This window comes from Lissotriton vulgaris, chromosome 3_1 (genome assembly GCF_964263255.1).
Source record: "Lissotriton vulgaris chromosome 3_1, aLisVul1.2, whole genome shotgun sequence".
Classification (NCBI taxonomy): Eukaryota; Metazoa; Chordata; class Amphibia; order Caudata; family Salamandridae; genus Lissotriton; species Lissotriton vulgaris.
Genome location: NC_141689.1, coordinates 1,449,424,746 through 1,449,440,346, shown reverse-complemented (window position 1 = coordinate 1,449,440,346; position 15,601 = coordinate 1,449,424,746). Strand labels below are relative to the sequence as shown.

At 45.8% G+C, this 15,601-nt stretch overlaps 1 protein-coding gene across 2 annotated transcripts in view; it reads right to left on the bottom strand.

Moving 5' to 3' along the window:
• Positions 1 to 15,375, bottom strand: part of UBXN8 (UBX domain protein 8) — a 311,380-nt gene extending 296,005 nt beyond the window's left edge. The window contains exon 1 of one of the 2 annotated variants that reach the window (XM_086961933.1): positions 15,181 to 15,375. In XM_086961933.1, coding sequence (XP_086818059.1) covers positions 15,181 to 15,268 — 88 coding nt within the window. In that variant the 5' untranslated portion in view covers positions 15,269 to 15,375. The remainder of the gene's footprint in view (positions 1 to 15,180) is intronic. The other variant, XM_086961932.1, reaches the window with a different exon arrangement.
• Positions 15,376 to 15,601: the final 226 nt, after the last annotated feature.

Below are 15,601 nucleotides of genomic sequence, written 5' to 3'. Positions count from 1 at the left end.
CATTTATTTTTCCCACAATATCAGCGTGTGGAACCTTAATCTTTGCCCTTGCACACTTTCATTTGTCGTGTGTTATCTAACTAACTGAAGGAAGTCAAGAAGCAGCCTTTTCCTCACTTCCTTTTGAAACGCTGTCATCTACACAAATTTGGGGGAGGAGTTTCCAGTCTCCATAAAAATTGACATCATCATGGAATGGTAGTCCACCCAGGGTAATGTGGTGTCAGAGGTTGCCATGCCATCTGATGCAGTGGCAAAAAGGTGGAAGGGGCGGTGAAATGGGCCTATGTGGCTTACAACTTGTGACCCGAGCTAAAGCCTACTCCACCCATGCCATACAGTACCTCCTAAAAGAGTTCCACTCTTTGGCAGAAAAAGTACTTGAGTGTGGATTTCTCAGCTCTCTTTGTCTTGATGGAGCACCAAGTCTGTTTTCTTTCAGACTTCACGTTTAACACCCTGTGTGCTACTTCAGCTGCTTCAAGGGCTACCAAAGCAGCCCACCAAAACATCTGGATGCGCTCCTGGAAGGCTGCCACGGTTCAGAAGGCAGTCCTCATAAAACTGCCTTTTACTGGAACCAAGGTTTTAGGCACTGCATTCGAAGAGCAGATTAAAAAAGAAAATGGCAGAGAATAAGAAGCTGGTTACTTCTGTTCGTCTGGTCTCCAAGGGCACAAATGGGCTTTTCCCCAGGGGGTAAGGCTCCCTAACAACAGCCCTTACAAGGCAAGGGCAATGGGTGGGGTGCACCAGTTGTCAGGGTACCAGCCAGCTGCCGCCACCACCCTTCCCGAAGCATGACTGCTCCAGGTTTCGTCCAGTGGGGGTCACCTGTTGTACTTCCAGGACCTTTGGGCTTGTACCATTCTGGATGCCTGGGCTGTCCAAGTGGTCTTAGACGGCTACAAGATCAATTTCAGCAACACTCCACCTCGCCACTTTTTCGAGACTCCTACTCCTCACTCACCCGGAGAAGTTGTCTGCCCTACTCCAGGGGGTCCAGTTGCTTCTCCAGAAAGCTACCATCAGTCCTGTTCCTCGGGGGGATGTTTTCCATGGCCATTACTCCCTGCTTTTTCTGGTTCATAAGTTGTCCAGATATTTCCGCCCTGTGTTGGACCTCAAAGAGGTCAATAGGTACATTCCTAAAGTGCCCTTCAAAAAGGGTTTCCCTCCAGATGTTTCTGCTTTACTTGTGGAAGGGCGATTTCCTGGCCACCACTGACCTCATGGATGCCTACCTATACATCCCTGTGCATCCATCTCACCAGAGGTTCCTCTGGTTTGCGGTACAGGGAAACCACTACCAGTTTTCGGTTCTGACCTTTGGGCTGGCTTCTGCACCGAGGGTGTTCACAAAACTGTTAGCACCATTGGTGGGTATTTTACATTGTGAAGGTATCCAATTCTATCCTTACTTGGATGACTGACTAATTGCCTCTTGTTCTTTTTCCTAGCCCAGTTGAAGATTCACTGGGTATCCACTCTGTTTCAGGAGTACGGCTCCTTGATGAACTGGAAGAAGTCCCAAGTCCAGCCATCTCAAGAGCTTCTCTCTATCGGGGCTCGCTTCAGGATGGACTTAGGGGAGGTCTTTGTATCAGAGGAACGTTGTGTCCTGCTCCGCTCCCATTTGCCTTCTCTCCTTCTTCGCATCTGCGAGGACATGGTTATGCAGTCAAGGGGAGATGGAATCTACTCTGGCTTTTCTCTCTTGGGGGAGGTTACACCTGTATCTCTTGGTTCACCATCTCAGGAATCATTGGAATCTGTCATATCAAGAGTACGAGGCTCTGGTTCCAGTGACTCCTCAGATCTGCAGGGATCTCCAGTGGTGGTTGATTCCCAATCATCTGAACGGAGGTTTCTCATTGGTTCCTCTTTCTGTTCTGGTTCTCACGACCAATGCCAGTGGGAAAGGCTAGTGTGCAACCCTGGGAGATTCTGCTGTGCAAGGGAAATGGAACGAGTGGAGGCTCTTTATTCTTTCAACTGGAAGGAACTAGTGTCTGGATCTGATTCTCTTTTAGTCCACTCTTCTCCAGTTCGGTCACCCATAGCTGGATCCGTTCGCTACGGAGGAGAATGGCCTGCTTCCCCACGTTTGCAGTCTGGTTCCTTCCCAAGGGCTTGGGTAGTGGATGCTCTGTCTGTTCCCTGGCCTAGTGGTCTTCGCCCATCCCTCTTCCTCCTCGGGTGGATCAGAAGGTGGTTCAGGACCAGGCTGAAAGTCCGTTGATTGCTGCAGCCTGGACGAGGCACCCTTAGTTCCCTTTGTCTTCTCCATCTCTCGGTCCGGCCCCATTGGGTTCTACAGATTCATCCTGCTCCTCTGAGCCAGTCGCTTCTGCCTCTGAACACCCTTAGCAGGTTGAATTGTGAGGTATGGGGGTGTTCTTTGGATGTCGCTGAGGTGATTCAGCAATTCCAACAGCCGCCTACTCTCAAAGTTTATGGCCGTCACTGGTGTAATTTTTCTGTCTGGTGTCAGGACAGAGGGTTGTCACCTTCCTCTTGTGATCCATCTGCAGTGTTGGAGTCTCTTCGGGTTGGTTTTCAGCAGAATTTGGCTGTGTCTACACTCCATAGTCCGTGGGTTGCTCTTAAGGTTTATTGCGGGGCTAGTGTACTATCTTTTGCCCCTCTGGAGGCTCGCTTGCTGAGTAGTTGTCTCTGGTTCTGCAGGGGTTGAGGGGGGGTTAACTTGAGCCGTTTGATTTCACTAAATTCAAGTTTCTTTCAGACACCATTGTGTTTCTTGTGGACAATTCTGCTGGGAAACGGGTGAGTAAGATTCGGGCTTTGTTGTCCTCTCCTCCGTTTTTTTCCAGACAAGGTGGTTCTGCGGTCTAGTCCGAATTTTCTCCTGATGGTGGCTTCCTCTTCATTTAGATTTATATATTGTCTTACCTACTTTTTGTCTGTCTCCTGTGTCATATGCTGAGGTGCGCTTGCATTCTCTTGATGCAAAAAGAACAATTGATGGACAGAATGTTAAACAATGTCAAACATTCACCCCTGTACAGAAATCTGGGCTAAATTCCATCGTTTTTTTGCTCCCCAAGCCACTCTAGTTTGAACCCAGCCATATGCAAATCAGTTTTGAACCCATTCCCCATGGGAACAGTTCAGGCCAGGTCCTCCCTCGACTGGAAACAAGCATCCTGGGACCGGTATTGGTGTTTCACCCTTTATCAGCCAGAATAGCTTGACTACAGTGGCATAGTGAGCACGGGACCCACGTCTGGTCATACCCGTCCCACTCAGGGGGACAAATGCAAAAAGAACAATTGATGAACAGAATGTTGAACAATATACAATATTCACCCCAGTACAGAGATCTGGTCCAAATTGCATCGCTGTTTTTGCTCCCCATGCCATTCTAGTTTGAACCCTGCCAAATGCAAATCAGTCTTGACCATGTTCCCCATGTGATCAGTCGAGCCCGAACTGCCAGGCAAGGTTCTCCCTGACTGGAAACAAGCACCCTTGGACCGGTTTTGGGAATTCACCCCTCATCAGCCAGACTAGCTTGCCTCCAGTGAAATGGAGAGCACAGGACCCACATCTGGGCAATCCATCGAGCATTTTCAATTTATTTGCAGCGCACTGCTTTGTTTCGCAATTCTGATGCACTATTTATTACCCATGGTTTATCCCTTGGATTCTGTAGTTTTGGGTTCTGTTGGTCCTCATTTAGTATGATTTCTTTAGCTGGAAGTTCTTTACCAGGACAAAATCGGCAGGCTGAATATCATGTCTTGGCCCCTTGGGTACAGGTGATAGGGACTCGTGTATCATTTGGTGAATAGAGCACAGACGTTTAGCTAACTCACACACATAATCTGTCAGCAAAATATACAATTTCCAAAAACATACGCGGTTGCGGGCGTCCGAACACAAACTCGTAAGGTGACAATCTTGTCCTAGAATGAGCTGTTGATCTTGTGGACACAAGGGCTAATGGTAAAGCATCTGGCCACTGCAACCATGTTGTCTCCTGAATCTTTGTCAATTTCAGTTTGGGAGTAACATTATACTTTTCAGCCAAACCTGCTGACTGTGGATAGTTGGCAGCATGGAACTTCTTAAAGATGAAAGACACCCACCACTGAAAAATTAATCCAAAAAAGGTGATAGGTTGTCGCGTGATGCTGGGGCTTCGCTTTCTGTGCCAAGAAGCGTTAAGTAAGATCCCAAATGCAATTCCTGTTAGGAGTTGTCCCCCTGCGCACAGTGTGTGGGATACCAGAGTATGGTATAATCAAGTTTGTCCAAACTTGGATAGTTTTGCACAAAAGATTTAATTCATGTTGCCAAACTTCAATATTATTCGTTTTAAGCGTAAAGGTTGATTCCATCATTCCAAACATTCAATTCATGCTTTTTGAATCAATCCCAATGCATTTCGGGCAAGATTTCTGCCCTTCATCAGGGGAAAGTTGGGCTTGTCGGTGAACAGGGAGCTCGAATTGCTTTAAATCGTGTTCCCGATTAACCAAGTTCTCCCGTTAGTGTTTCACGTAACTGTATGGAAAACACTAACGGGAGAACTTGGTTTGAATTAAATCTTTTGTGCAAAACTATCCAAGTTTGGACAAACTTTATTATACCATATTCTGGTATCACACACGTGTGCGCAGGGGGACAACTCCTAGCAGGAATTGCATTTGGGAGCATGGAACTTCTGTTTGATGTGCAGTCCCTCACAGACTAGCTGTAAAACCTTGGAATTGAAATGACTTCAGCTATCACTCCAGATCAAACGGAGCATGCCAAAGAGAGGAAAGAACTCCTTCAGGAGTATATTTGCAGTAGCAATGGCTGTATTTTCTTTAGTGGGTAGGCCTCAAACCATTTACTGAATGCACAAACAACCACCAACATATACTTCGAATTATTGACCCTGTCCATTTCAATAAAGTCTATCTGGAGGACCTCAAAAGGGAGAGTGAGAGGTGCAAAATTACCGGGTGGTGTAGGGGTACCCTTGCCATGATAGTAAAATACTGCATGGTGTGCATGATGCACAATGTGTGTAGCTGTCTGGGTGATGTTGTTATTTAGCTTTATCTAACAACTTGCAAATATCGTTAGCACTTATATGAGGTGGGCCATGAGCCATTGTAAGTACAGGAAGAGCATATGCATCTGGCAACATCCATCTCTGATTCCCTGACTTATCAATCCAACATCCTTCATCATTCAAATTCGCTGTACTTTCTTGCTACACCGCTAATTCCTCCACTGTGCCCTCACTCTGGATCTCCTTCATATTTTCTAGTGAATCCACAAACATGGAGAACTCTGGCACCCACCTGGCAGGACCTGCTACAAACATTCTTTTCATCTTTGTTCGGGCTGTTTTCTTAGCTGTCTGATCCGCAAAAGCATTCCCTTTACACACATCATCAGTAATTTTCTTATGGGCTCGGAACTTCACTATGGCCACTTTCTTAGGGAGTGTCAAAGCAGATAGAAGCCTATTTATAAGAGGACCATGCTGAATGCGTGCCCCGTGGGAAGTAAGGAACCCTCTCTCTGCCCAGAGCCGCCCAGAATTATGTGCGACCCTATACTGGCTGTCAGAATAAATATTAACACCCAGTCCCTCACTCAACTCATATGCTCAAATAAGGACAACTAGCTCTGCAGTTTGGGTCAACTGATAGGGAACTTGTGATGTCTCAACTACCGTGTGCAGTGTTGTAATTGCGTATGCAGCAGTTGTAGTGTCATCTGGTACGTTAGAGCAAGAGCCATCGACATATAGTTCTCTTTGGGGGTCAGATAAGGGAACATCAGTCAGGTCTACCCGTCCCCTTGTCTCTTCCTCTGTTCGGAAGATACAATCATGTAAGTCAATCTCCTCATTCTCAGAAGGGAGGGGTAGTAACAAGGCTGAATTCAGAGTGGCACAGTATTTGATCGTTATGTGCTTTTGAAAGAGCTGTAGCCCGTAACCTGTCAGACGTGCACTGGTGAGGTGCTGTGTCCTTGTCTTATTCAAAAGTGTATCCACAGCACGGGGTATAACTGTGAGGTCAGTATCGAGTACGAGTCCCGCCGACTGTCTTATTGAGATGGCCATAGCCACAACCGCTCTTAGATAGATCGGGCGACAGGGTCAAGTACAGCAGAGAAATAAGCACACAGTCATTGCTTATCCTCGAATTTTGGGGTTACAACAGAAAGCGCACAAACACCCAGCTCATGGACGTACAATACACAGCACTTTGCATAATTAGGGGTACCAAGCACTGGAGTCGAACAAAGCACAGTTTTAAATTGCTCAAAAGATTACTCACACTCTGGCATCCAAGGCAGGGGCTCATGCACATCTTTTAGTGTTAGCGCAAGCAAGGGCCTAATAAGCAGCGAGTAGCCAGGTATCCACTGCCTGCAATAGGAAGTGATACCTAAGAAAGCATTCACATCTTTCTGAGATTGCTTGACAGACATTCTAACAATGGTACTGATGCGCTCAGGGGTCAGTCTCCTACCCTCCTTCGACAGTAGGTAACCTAAGTAGGTGACCTCCTGTCAACAACATTGAAATTTGGTAAGAGAAACTTTATGGTCATTTTGAGCTAAATGTAGCAGCAATTTAACCGTACTATCTCTGCAACCTTGTTCTGTATCCGAGGCGATGAGTAAGTCATCGACAATTTGAAGCAATACATTACCTGCAGGGAGTGACAAGCAATCCAACTGACCTTTCAATGCCGGACTATAGCTACTCGGACTCTCTGTATAGCCTTGAGGAGCGCGACAGAACCTAAAGCTTCTACCAACGAGGGTGAACGCGAACAGATATCTGCTATCAGGGTGAATGGGAATACTGAAGAATGCATTTTTCAAGTCAATGACAGAGAAGTATTTGGCAGAAGAAGGAATCATCATCAAGAGAGTCGTAATGTCAGGGACCACAGGAAACTGAGGAATCACTATCTTGTTAACTTCACACAAATCAATCACAAAATGATGAACATCATCGTGATACTCAGAAGGACCCGAAGGCGTCCATTTGAGGATCGGAAGAGTAGGGCTGTTACAAAGCTTAGCAGTCCTCTCCTCGACCACTTTTTCAATCAAGTCTTGCACAATTCGTATCAAAGCTCGCTCACCTGCCTGCGGTATCTTATACTGAGGAATACGGGATAAAATAGCACCTTCCTAGACACAAATCAAAACAGGAGATATCTGCAACAAACCCACATCTGTGTTGCATTTTGCCCACAGTGTGGGTGGCACATCTTTAAATTCAGCAGGGAGGGGCGCACTTTGGACAGACATTGCATAGCGCACACCACATCAGGGGCCATAGTCATATAGACGCCGACTGGGGAGCAATAAATTGTAGCATGCAATTTCTTCAACAAGTCCAGACCCATCAAATTTTCTCCACAATTGGACGTCAATAAGAATGGCGAATCCACAGTGAAATGGACAATAGTCAACGCAAGAGGTTTGGAAATGGGGCTCACAACCAGTGCACCAGAAAAATCCTACTAAAACATTATTATGACCAGGCAGAGCCGCCCCAGGGTCCAAGGAACAAGAAACAGAGCTGTTTGTTGCACCTGTATCTACCAAAAACTACTTAGCCGAACCATGCACATCCACACTAACAAACGGACCTCGCTGGTAAGACATCCCCGTTACCTCATCCATATCATAGTCATCAAGACAGTACTGTTTGTCGCGATGATCGTCAAGTAGATCTGATCAGTACGACCCTGCGGTGTCTCCGCGGTCTGAGCCCTGTGCTGGCCCTCATCTCCACGACCCCGTCCACAAGGACCTCGTCCTCTTGGGACCGCCACCTTTTGCAAAAGCACAGGACACGCGCTGCGCCAGTGTCCCTCCTCCATACATTATGCATACTGATTCGGTCCTACAGGCGTAGTATTCCTACTGGTACGGGGAATCTGTTAGGCCCCACCACCACGTCCTTTACCATTCCCTCGAGAAGCCTGTTACAACACCTTTGTCTTCAAATCTTTGTGCTTTTTCTCCATCTTTTCCTTATCGTTGTTTTCCCTGTGCTCATAATATGTGCTGTATTCAAGATAACAGAAGGAGAAGAGGTGGACCAGGTACTCTCAGAAGCCTGAAATTGAGTCACAATCTCGGGGAGCAAGTTTGAAGCAAATCTAACTAACAAACACACGCATACCACCTTCAGTCGACAAATCCTGTCCACTATAATCCAGAAACACACTTTCAAACCCGGTGAAAAAATCATACACACTCATCTTTCTTCTGGTGACAAGCCGATAGCTTGTCTCAATCAATTTTTCAGGGTGGAATAAGGGAATGCATATAAGTGATAATTCGGCGAGGCAAATCAAGTATCTCTGCCTTAGGCTTCTCACCAGGCTTCCTCTCCTGGTCCCATACCTTAATCTGATTCCAGGTACCACCCAAATCTGCAACGTGATCCTGTGAATGTACTTGTCTCCAAATATCAACCAGAACAAACAAACCAAAGAACATTTCAATATCCGCAAGCGTCATCATCGTCGAAGAAGCTGCCTCAATCAATTCTTTATAATATGCAGTAGGATTTTTCCTAGGGTCTGGTAACTAAGTCTTAAGGGACAAAACCTCACTCCTTTTCCATGGAGTATAAACCCACTGTTCTTGGAAACGGGCCGTTACCCCATGTCTAGTAACATCAAGCTCATCCCGTAGCTTTAGTATTTCAGGGTGATATACGGGGTGGACGTCCATAGGAAACTGAGATACCGTCTTCGGGCTCTTCTCAAAAAGCCTACTCCGATAAGCAACCAATATTGCAATATTACCAAAAACTTGACTAGTCGCCATATCAGCAACGTAGACATGATCCTTAATATCATAGATAATCTGAAGTGCTGCATCATTGAAACACTGCTACCAAAGCCCAATCAAAGTAGCCATGTGTTTAAGGGCATGCTGCTGCACAAAGGGTTCATAATCTTTCATCACATTCCACACACCCTCCACACCATTAATGGGATTCCGGGCCCACTGCGCACCCTGATCAGCTACTACCGGTTTTTCTTCCTCACCCACATTAGATCGTACCAACACTTGCACCAATCTTTCCTTCAATTTCGTCCAGTCTCTATCTTCAGGGCCACTACTGGTGTTCCAATACCCTGCAGTGTCAGGGAATGGAGGAAAACAGTGGGAGTGATAACAGAGGTAGTGGGCATTAACGTCGCTGCTGGCTGGGTCGCAAGCATAAGAGTTGGCGAAAGGGATGCCAAAGCAATAGGTGTTGCAGGAATGTAGTTGCCACAGATGGTGAGGACAAGTAAAAGACAGGAGGTGCCGTGGTCAAGGCAGACCGAGTGACGGTAGCAGAAGCAGAAACAGCAGAGACAGAAGAACCGGCCAGCTGGACCTGTGGGGGAGTACAGCATAAACCCTCTGCGGGGCATATGGAGGTGGGGGTCGAACATCTAGCAATTCTTCGACAACAGCATCATTTTCCTCTCGAACTACATAAGATTTATCAATATTCAGTTGAAACCTCCTATCTTCACGTTCAATTCCTATCTCCTGTTTCTCTCAATCATGCCCTACAGCTTTCGGAGTCAATGTCTGCATTCTCCCCTTCCGGGCCTCTTTCTCTGCTTTCATTCACCTCTGTTTAGCCTCTTTTTGCCATGTTCTGAGGGAATCAAACATAGACTGCCTACACCTTCTTGCAAATGACTTTTCCTGTAAAAACCCAATTTTTTGTTCATCAAAGGTGCCCGTCAACGGCCACTGCAACTAAGTGTTCAGAAACACTATGTATCCAAAGCGGTCCTCAGACCGTACCAAAGACAATTCAGAAGTGGTCCTCAGACCATACCCAACACAAAGCAAAATGGTACCATATCCACAAAGAACCAAAACAAACTCACCTGTTGCACCCAGGTCAAACAAATTTATTCTCCACTGACGACTCTTCAGACCAAAACGGTCAGTTCCAAGGGTTTCGCAATTCAGGACCCCAGTCGGGATGACCACTAGGCAAGGCACTAACTGGTTAGACAGATGGGGCAACTGCGAGTTCAGGAGTCGCTCGTGAAGGGATCCCTGGTCCGCCCGTCCGACCCGATGATGGCCCGACCTCCTCACCCATCCGAGGGCGAGGATGGGTCACCCGATGGAATCCCTGTTGGGGCACCAACTGAAGGAAGTGACCCGAATAGGGCCACCCAGGTCACTCGCGGCCACCTCTCAGCCTTCCATACAAATGGTGAGTCGGTCAGACAGTACAGAATACAAACAAAGTATATTTTATTCAGGTACACTCAAGCGGAGTCCAGTCTGACCAGCCTTCTGAGATTGCTGCAGAGGGGACTGACTTCAGCAAGCATGGCGATACATTATGTACAGTTCAGAACCAATAAAGACACACCCTGATTGGAATTTTGCAGTTGGTAGCTGGCGAAGAAAGGGAATACAGAAGGATGAGTCTCACTCCTGAGACCAATGACATGCTATCTCAGCGCCAAGGTCACACTGCCTGTGCCCCGCCGCTCTAAGGGTGGGAGCAGGCCTATCTAGTGGGAAAGGTATGCACTAATAAGTACAGTGTATTCATTAATACAGCAAGACTCAATCTTGGAAAACGAAAACTATCACAGCTCATTTCAGTTGGGGCATTGAGACAGAAGTTAGTTTCAATTATAACTCAAAATAGCGGCTGAATATAAAATGGTGTTGCAAATGCTACCTTAAAACGTGCAATGCATAAACAATACAGCTAAAACATTTTTATTCCAACATTGTATTAAATGCACTTATGGACTGTACTGAAGGTGGGTTTGTTTTTGTCGAAATAAATTCTTTCGCTGGGGTATGCACCAGTTTCGCGGGGGGTGTTGGGGGGATTGTTGGAGGGGGGAGTGTTGCAGGTGGGAGTGTCGTCTGGGGGAGGGTCGCAAGGGAGGGAGGCTTGAGTGCGCACTATTTGCCGGTCCTGCGTCTCTGCTCCTGCTCTCCTCTGAACAGGAAGCACAGCCAGGCCCCACTGACCAATCACAACACTGCAATGCAGCGTTGCGAATGGTAAGCACCCAGCTCCCTGCAGTAATTTGCACAAGTCACGCAATTTCTTTGGAAACTAACAGCAACTACAATTGTGGTTTTGCGCCTTCCAAAAACGATACTTCCTCCGCCCACATGGACAGCTTGACCGGCAATTTTTATTACTTTAATTATGATATACCGCACTCCGGCTGCAGCGCAGTGACCTCAAAATGAATAGCTGTTGAGGAGCGTATCCCATTTGACATGCAACACTTATTTTAAAACAAAATCTGGTTTTGTACTACAGCTTTGGGAAATAAATATGCAGATCTATTCGTATAACTTGAAAGTGATTCGTAATATTCGTTTGGTGCTGATTTGAACTGACAGATTAAAAGCTCTGTAGTCTGCAATGCAGACTCTGTAGGATATATTATGTATGGATGAAGGGAAAACTACTCACTTGCATTTTTAATTGGATACTTTACAAAAACTTTTTAAAGCTGGAGGGTACAACACCTGTTTTTAGGTCTCGCCTAGCGACACAATGCATGCGCTGCAGGCTTGGCAAGATCTATTGTCGTTGATTTTCTGCTGAAGGGGGACAGGAGATGTGCACGCGTACGGAGGACAGCAGATGTGCATCCGCACGGAGTCTCTTCTCTGGCGATCTCAGCTTTCGCGCGCTCCCATGGGGCTTTCACTTTTGCGCGCTCAATCTCAGCCTGCCTTTTCTGCGCTTGCCAAGTCAGACTTTCTGCCGAAGGGGGACAGGAGATGTACACGCATACGGAGGACAGCAGATGTGCACGCGCACGGCGTCTCTTCTCTGGCGATCTCAGCTTTCACTTTCGTACACCCTCACTGCGCTTTCACTTTTGCGCGCCCGATCTCAGCCTTATTTTTCTGCGCTTGCCAAGTCAGACAATGACAAATAAGTTCCCGTCCCTAAAAAGGAGCGCTGGTGCCAACCACCTGCAACCACTACTCAGATTAAGCAATGGGGCTCGTTAGGTGATGATAGAGATCTCGTAACATCAACAAACAGTAATCTTGCGTCAGTCTGAGCCAGACGCATGCCTGCGTCACTCTGTGTACTACTGGCACCACGCCTCCTTTGGCACTGCTGCGTGTACAAGTCGCCCCTTGCTGTATAAATGCGCGCAGCTGCTGATCTCCCAGATAGCACTGGGCCGCGCAGGTCTTATCTGGACTGGAAGCATTGAGGGTTTCGGCAGCTTCAAGACATGGCGCTTCTACCATTCTCTTTGCTTCTGGTAGCAAGCCTGCACTCTGGTGAGTCACTGCGCTTGCGCCCTCTAGTACAATAACACCCTAGGCCAAAGAGCAGGTTTTCCCAGAAAAAGGGGGTTACCACAAAAAGTGTGAAAATGGTGATGGATTTAGGGAAGTAGAGGGATGGTAGTATGAGAGGGACAGAAGATGAATAAAGGGAATGAGAAGGGATTGGAGTAGTGTTCTAAAGAAAACTTGGGGTGGGGGTCCTCACACTCCATATCACCTTGATCCACCACTTTCAGGAAGGCTGAGCTATTCCATATGCACAAGCTGTCCCACCTGCACCGTGTCTCACTTCTCTCCTGTCATTCTCTCCTTGGCTAGTCACCCACCATGCACCTCACCCTGGTCCTTTCTACCGGTAGCTCTTCTGTCATTCTTCACTCCTTTCATCCCCTCTCCATCAGTTGTTTCTCCCCTTTTGTTATCGCCCCTTTTCATCTTGCCTCCCCCTTCTCTCTCTCTGCTGTCTTTCTTGCCTATCCCTTTACAATTCTGCCCCCGGCCGCTCACTCACCTCTCTCACTTGTCACTTTCTGACTTGTTTCTGTTTCATTATCGCCCCTCTAACCTGTCTCTCCCATTCTCAGTTCTTCCCTTCTCACCTACCCCTGTGTTTTATCACCGCACTCTCGCCTCGTGTTTCTCATTTGTGTCTTGTAAGCACCTCTATGTCTCCTGTCTTCCTCTCTGTAGTATTTACTTTCTCTTTCTCACATCTGTCTACTTATCTTGTCCCTGAGTCTCAGCTGTCCCTCTAACTTTTTCACAGCTGCCACACTTTCTTCTCTCTGTCTCCCATCTCTTTTTCACTTCCATTCTTTTTGAATGCCTTTCTGTATGTAACATGTTTTTCTATCAACTGTATCTGTCGCTTTATCATTCTCTCTCCCTATAACCAGGGCCACTAGAATTAAGCAATTCCGCGGCTGCTGCGTTTTCTGCATAGTTATGGATTTGCTGCATTTGCCGAATACTCCATCATCTGCTGCATAATCCCTATATTTTAACACAAAAAATTGTTTCTAGCTCAACTGGATCATAAGTTACCCAAAAATATAGCAACACGTTTTCCCGTGAAGTGGAAGGCCCTTTGCAAAAGTTGACTGGTCATCTTTCAGTTGCTTATTGCTGTAGTTGATTGTTACACTGGTACTAATGAGTTGAAGTCTTTTCACAGACAGTGTTACTATGAGTAACAAGCTTTGCAAATACCATAGATTCCCCCTATGTGATTAATAATACTTTTTTGAAAAAGTTTTAGCTTGGTGAGCAGCTGTGCAATATAAGTTAAAGAAACTCTGTAAAAATGTTATGACTTGTTTATTGAGAAAGGCAATATATTGTGCAGTAACTGGTGGTAAAATAAAGCACTTGTGTACCTTTAGGTGATGTTGGGGCTATATAAAAGTGTTCCAAAAATTAATTAAATAGAAAACATGTTAAATATCAGCACTATAACATGTTTTTTATTTAATTACCCATGGGGAACCATCAATGGCTCTCAGCCAATGTTGTTAATAACCTTTAAAAACCTCAAAGGAAAAGACCTTTAATACTTCCAGCTTTATCCAGGACCACTTACTAAACACAACCACCTACTTTCCCGAATGGAGTAGCATACATGTCCGTTCTAGTATCGTCCAGTGTGTCAAATGTCTCACATAGAATAGGGCCTGGAGGATATTTGGATGTCAGTGTATTATAAATAAGATAGTCCTTGGAGTCAGTTGTGATGTAGATATATTCTTAGATTTATTGTTAGATAATCAGGTCAGTAAATCACAGGAAGATGGTAAGTCCTGAAGATGCCCCACCAGGAGCAGCGTCTGTCCTGCTCAGCCTGCACACTCCAACTGTCACTCCCAAGCTCCCCAAGCACCCAACACTCCATGACATCATCCACACCCAACATTCCAGACAACCACAGGCATACCAACTCTCACACTGGCTGAGCAGCAGATAGGGAAACCATAGAGAAGGGAAATGTAACTGTAGATTATAACACAGTGCTCTGCTATTTAAAACATTTCCAAACATCAATATGTAGAATGAGTTTGTTGTGTTTAAAAACAATTGTAACATATGAGTAAATCTGCATCGGCTATTCAAGACAAACTTAGTGGGTGACAACTAACACCACTCCCAACCTTCATCACATGGATCACCACTAGAGCACGGAGGCATATGTATACAGCGATGGGTCTGAATACTATTTAACTACACCACCACCAATATATACAAGCACAGAGTGTTTGCACCCCTCAAAACAAGCTGCAATGTAAATGACAGGTTTTAATCTGTAAATGCAATGCATATAATGATGCTGAGATTGCTTCATAGCTCAGGTTGTTCTTAGATTCTATTCCCCGTGGGTGCTGAAATTGAATGAGCTATTTCACTATTATATGGGCAATGTAAGTGTTATGTTAAAAATGTGACTATGTTGTAGGAAAAACTTATCCAGTCACCATTTTCAAGTAACTTTATGAGCAACACCTAGCATACAGAAACAAGCATTTGCAATGCAATAGGTCTCACATTTACGCGACTTTAAGCTATTGGCATTATAAATGGCAATGCATTTTATTTAAGTTTTAAAAACCAAAACATAAATAAAATGCATTGTCATTTACATGGCCAATAGCTCAAACTCGCTTAAATGCAAGACCTATTGCATTGCACATGCTTGTTTGAAAGGGGTAGGGGATAAAAAAAAAAAGCAGATATCCAAAGCTGAAACGTGGAGTTTGACACGTCTATGCAGATTCTGCTGTCTACTTCCGCCATGCATCCACCTGTATTGAAGCAAGACTGTAGGACTACTAGCAGGCAGTCCGTAGACACGAAGAATTAAGTTACCTAGCTCGTGGCGCCTCGAGACACCCAGGTACAAGAAGGCGATGGTGCCGATAGTCACCAACAGTAGAGTGCGACTACACAGTGCCATCCCGGGATCTGCCGCTTTCTGGCTGCCTGAAGGGGGCGTGTCGCACGGCCACTGTGCCCAAGGGCCCTGCGCCACCTGACTTCTCTGCTCCTCATAAACGAAAACAGAGGACTGAAAAGCAATAATCGTGTCATTCCACAACATGTAAAGCCAAAGAAGGAGTTAACTGAGAACTATGTAAGCGAACCAGGCGGCCATCTTGTAATCGCTCCTTTTCATTGAAATATTGCTGATGTAAAATAAAACCTGGAATATTTACATGAAAAGAAGTTAAAAATGTTCGTCTTCCGAATGCGGTATTTTACTATATTTAATAAAGTTTTTTATTTCATG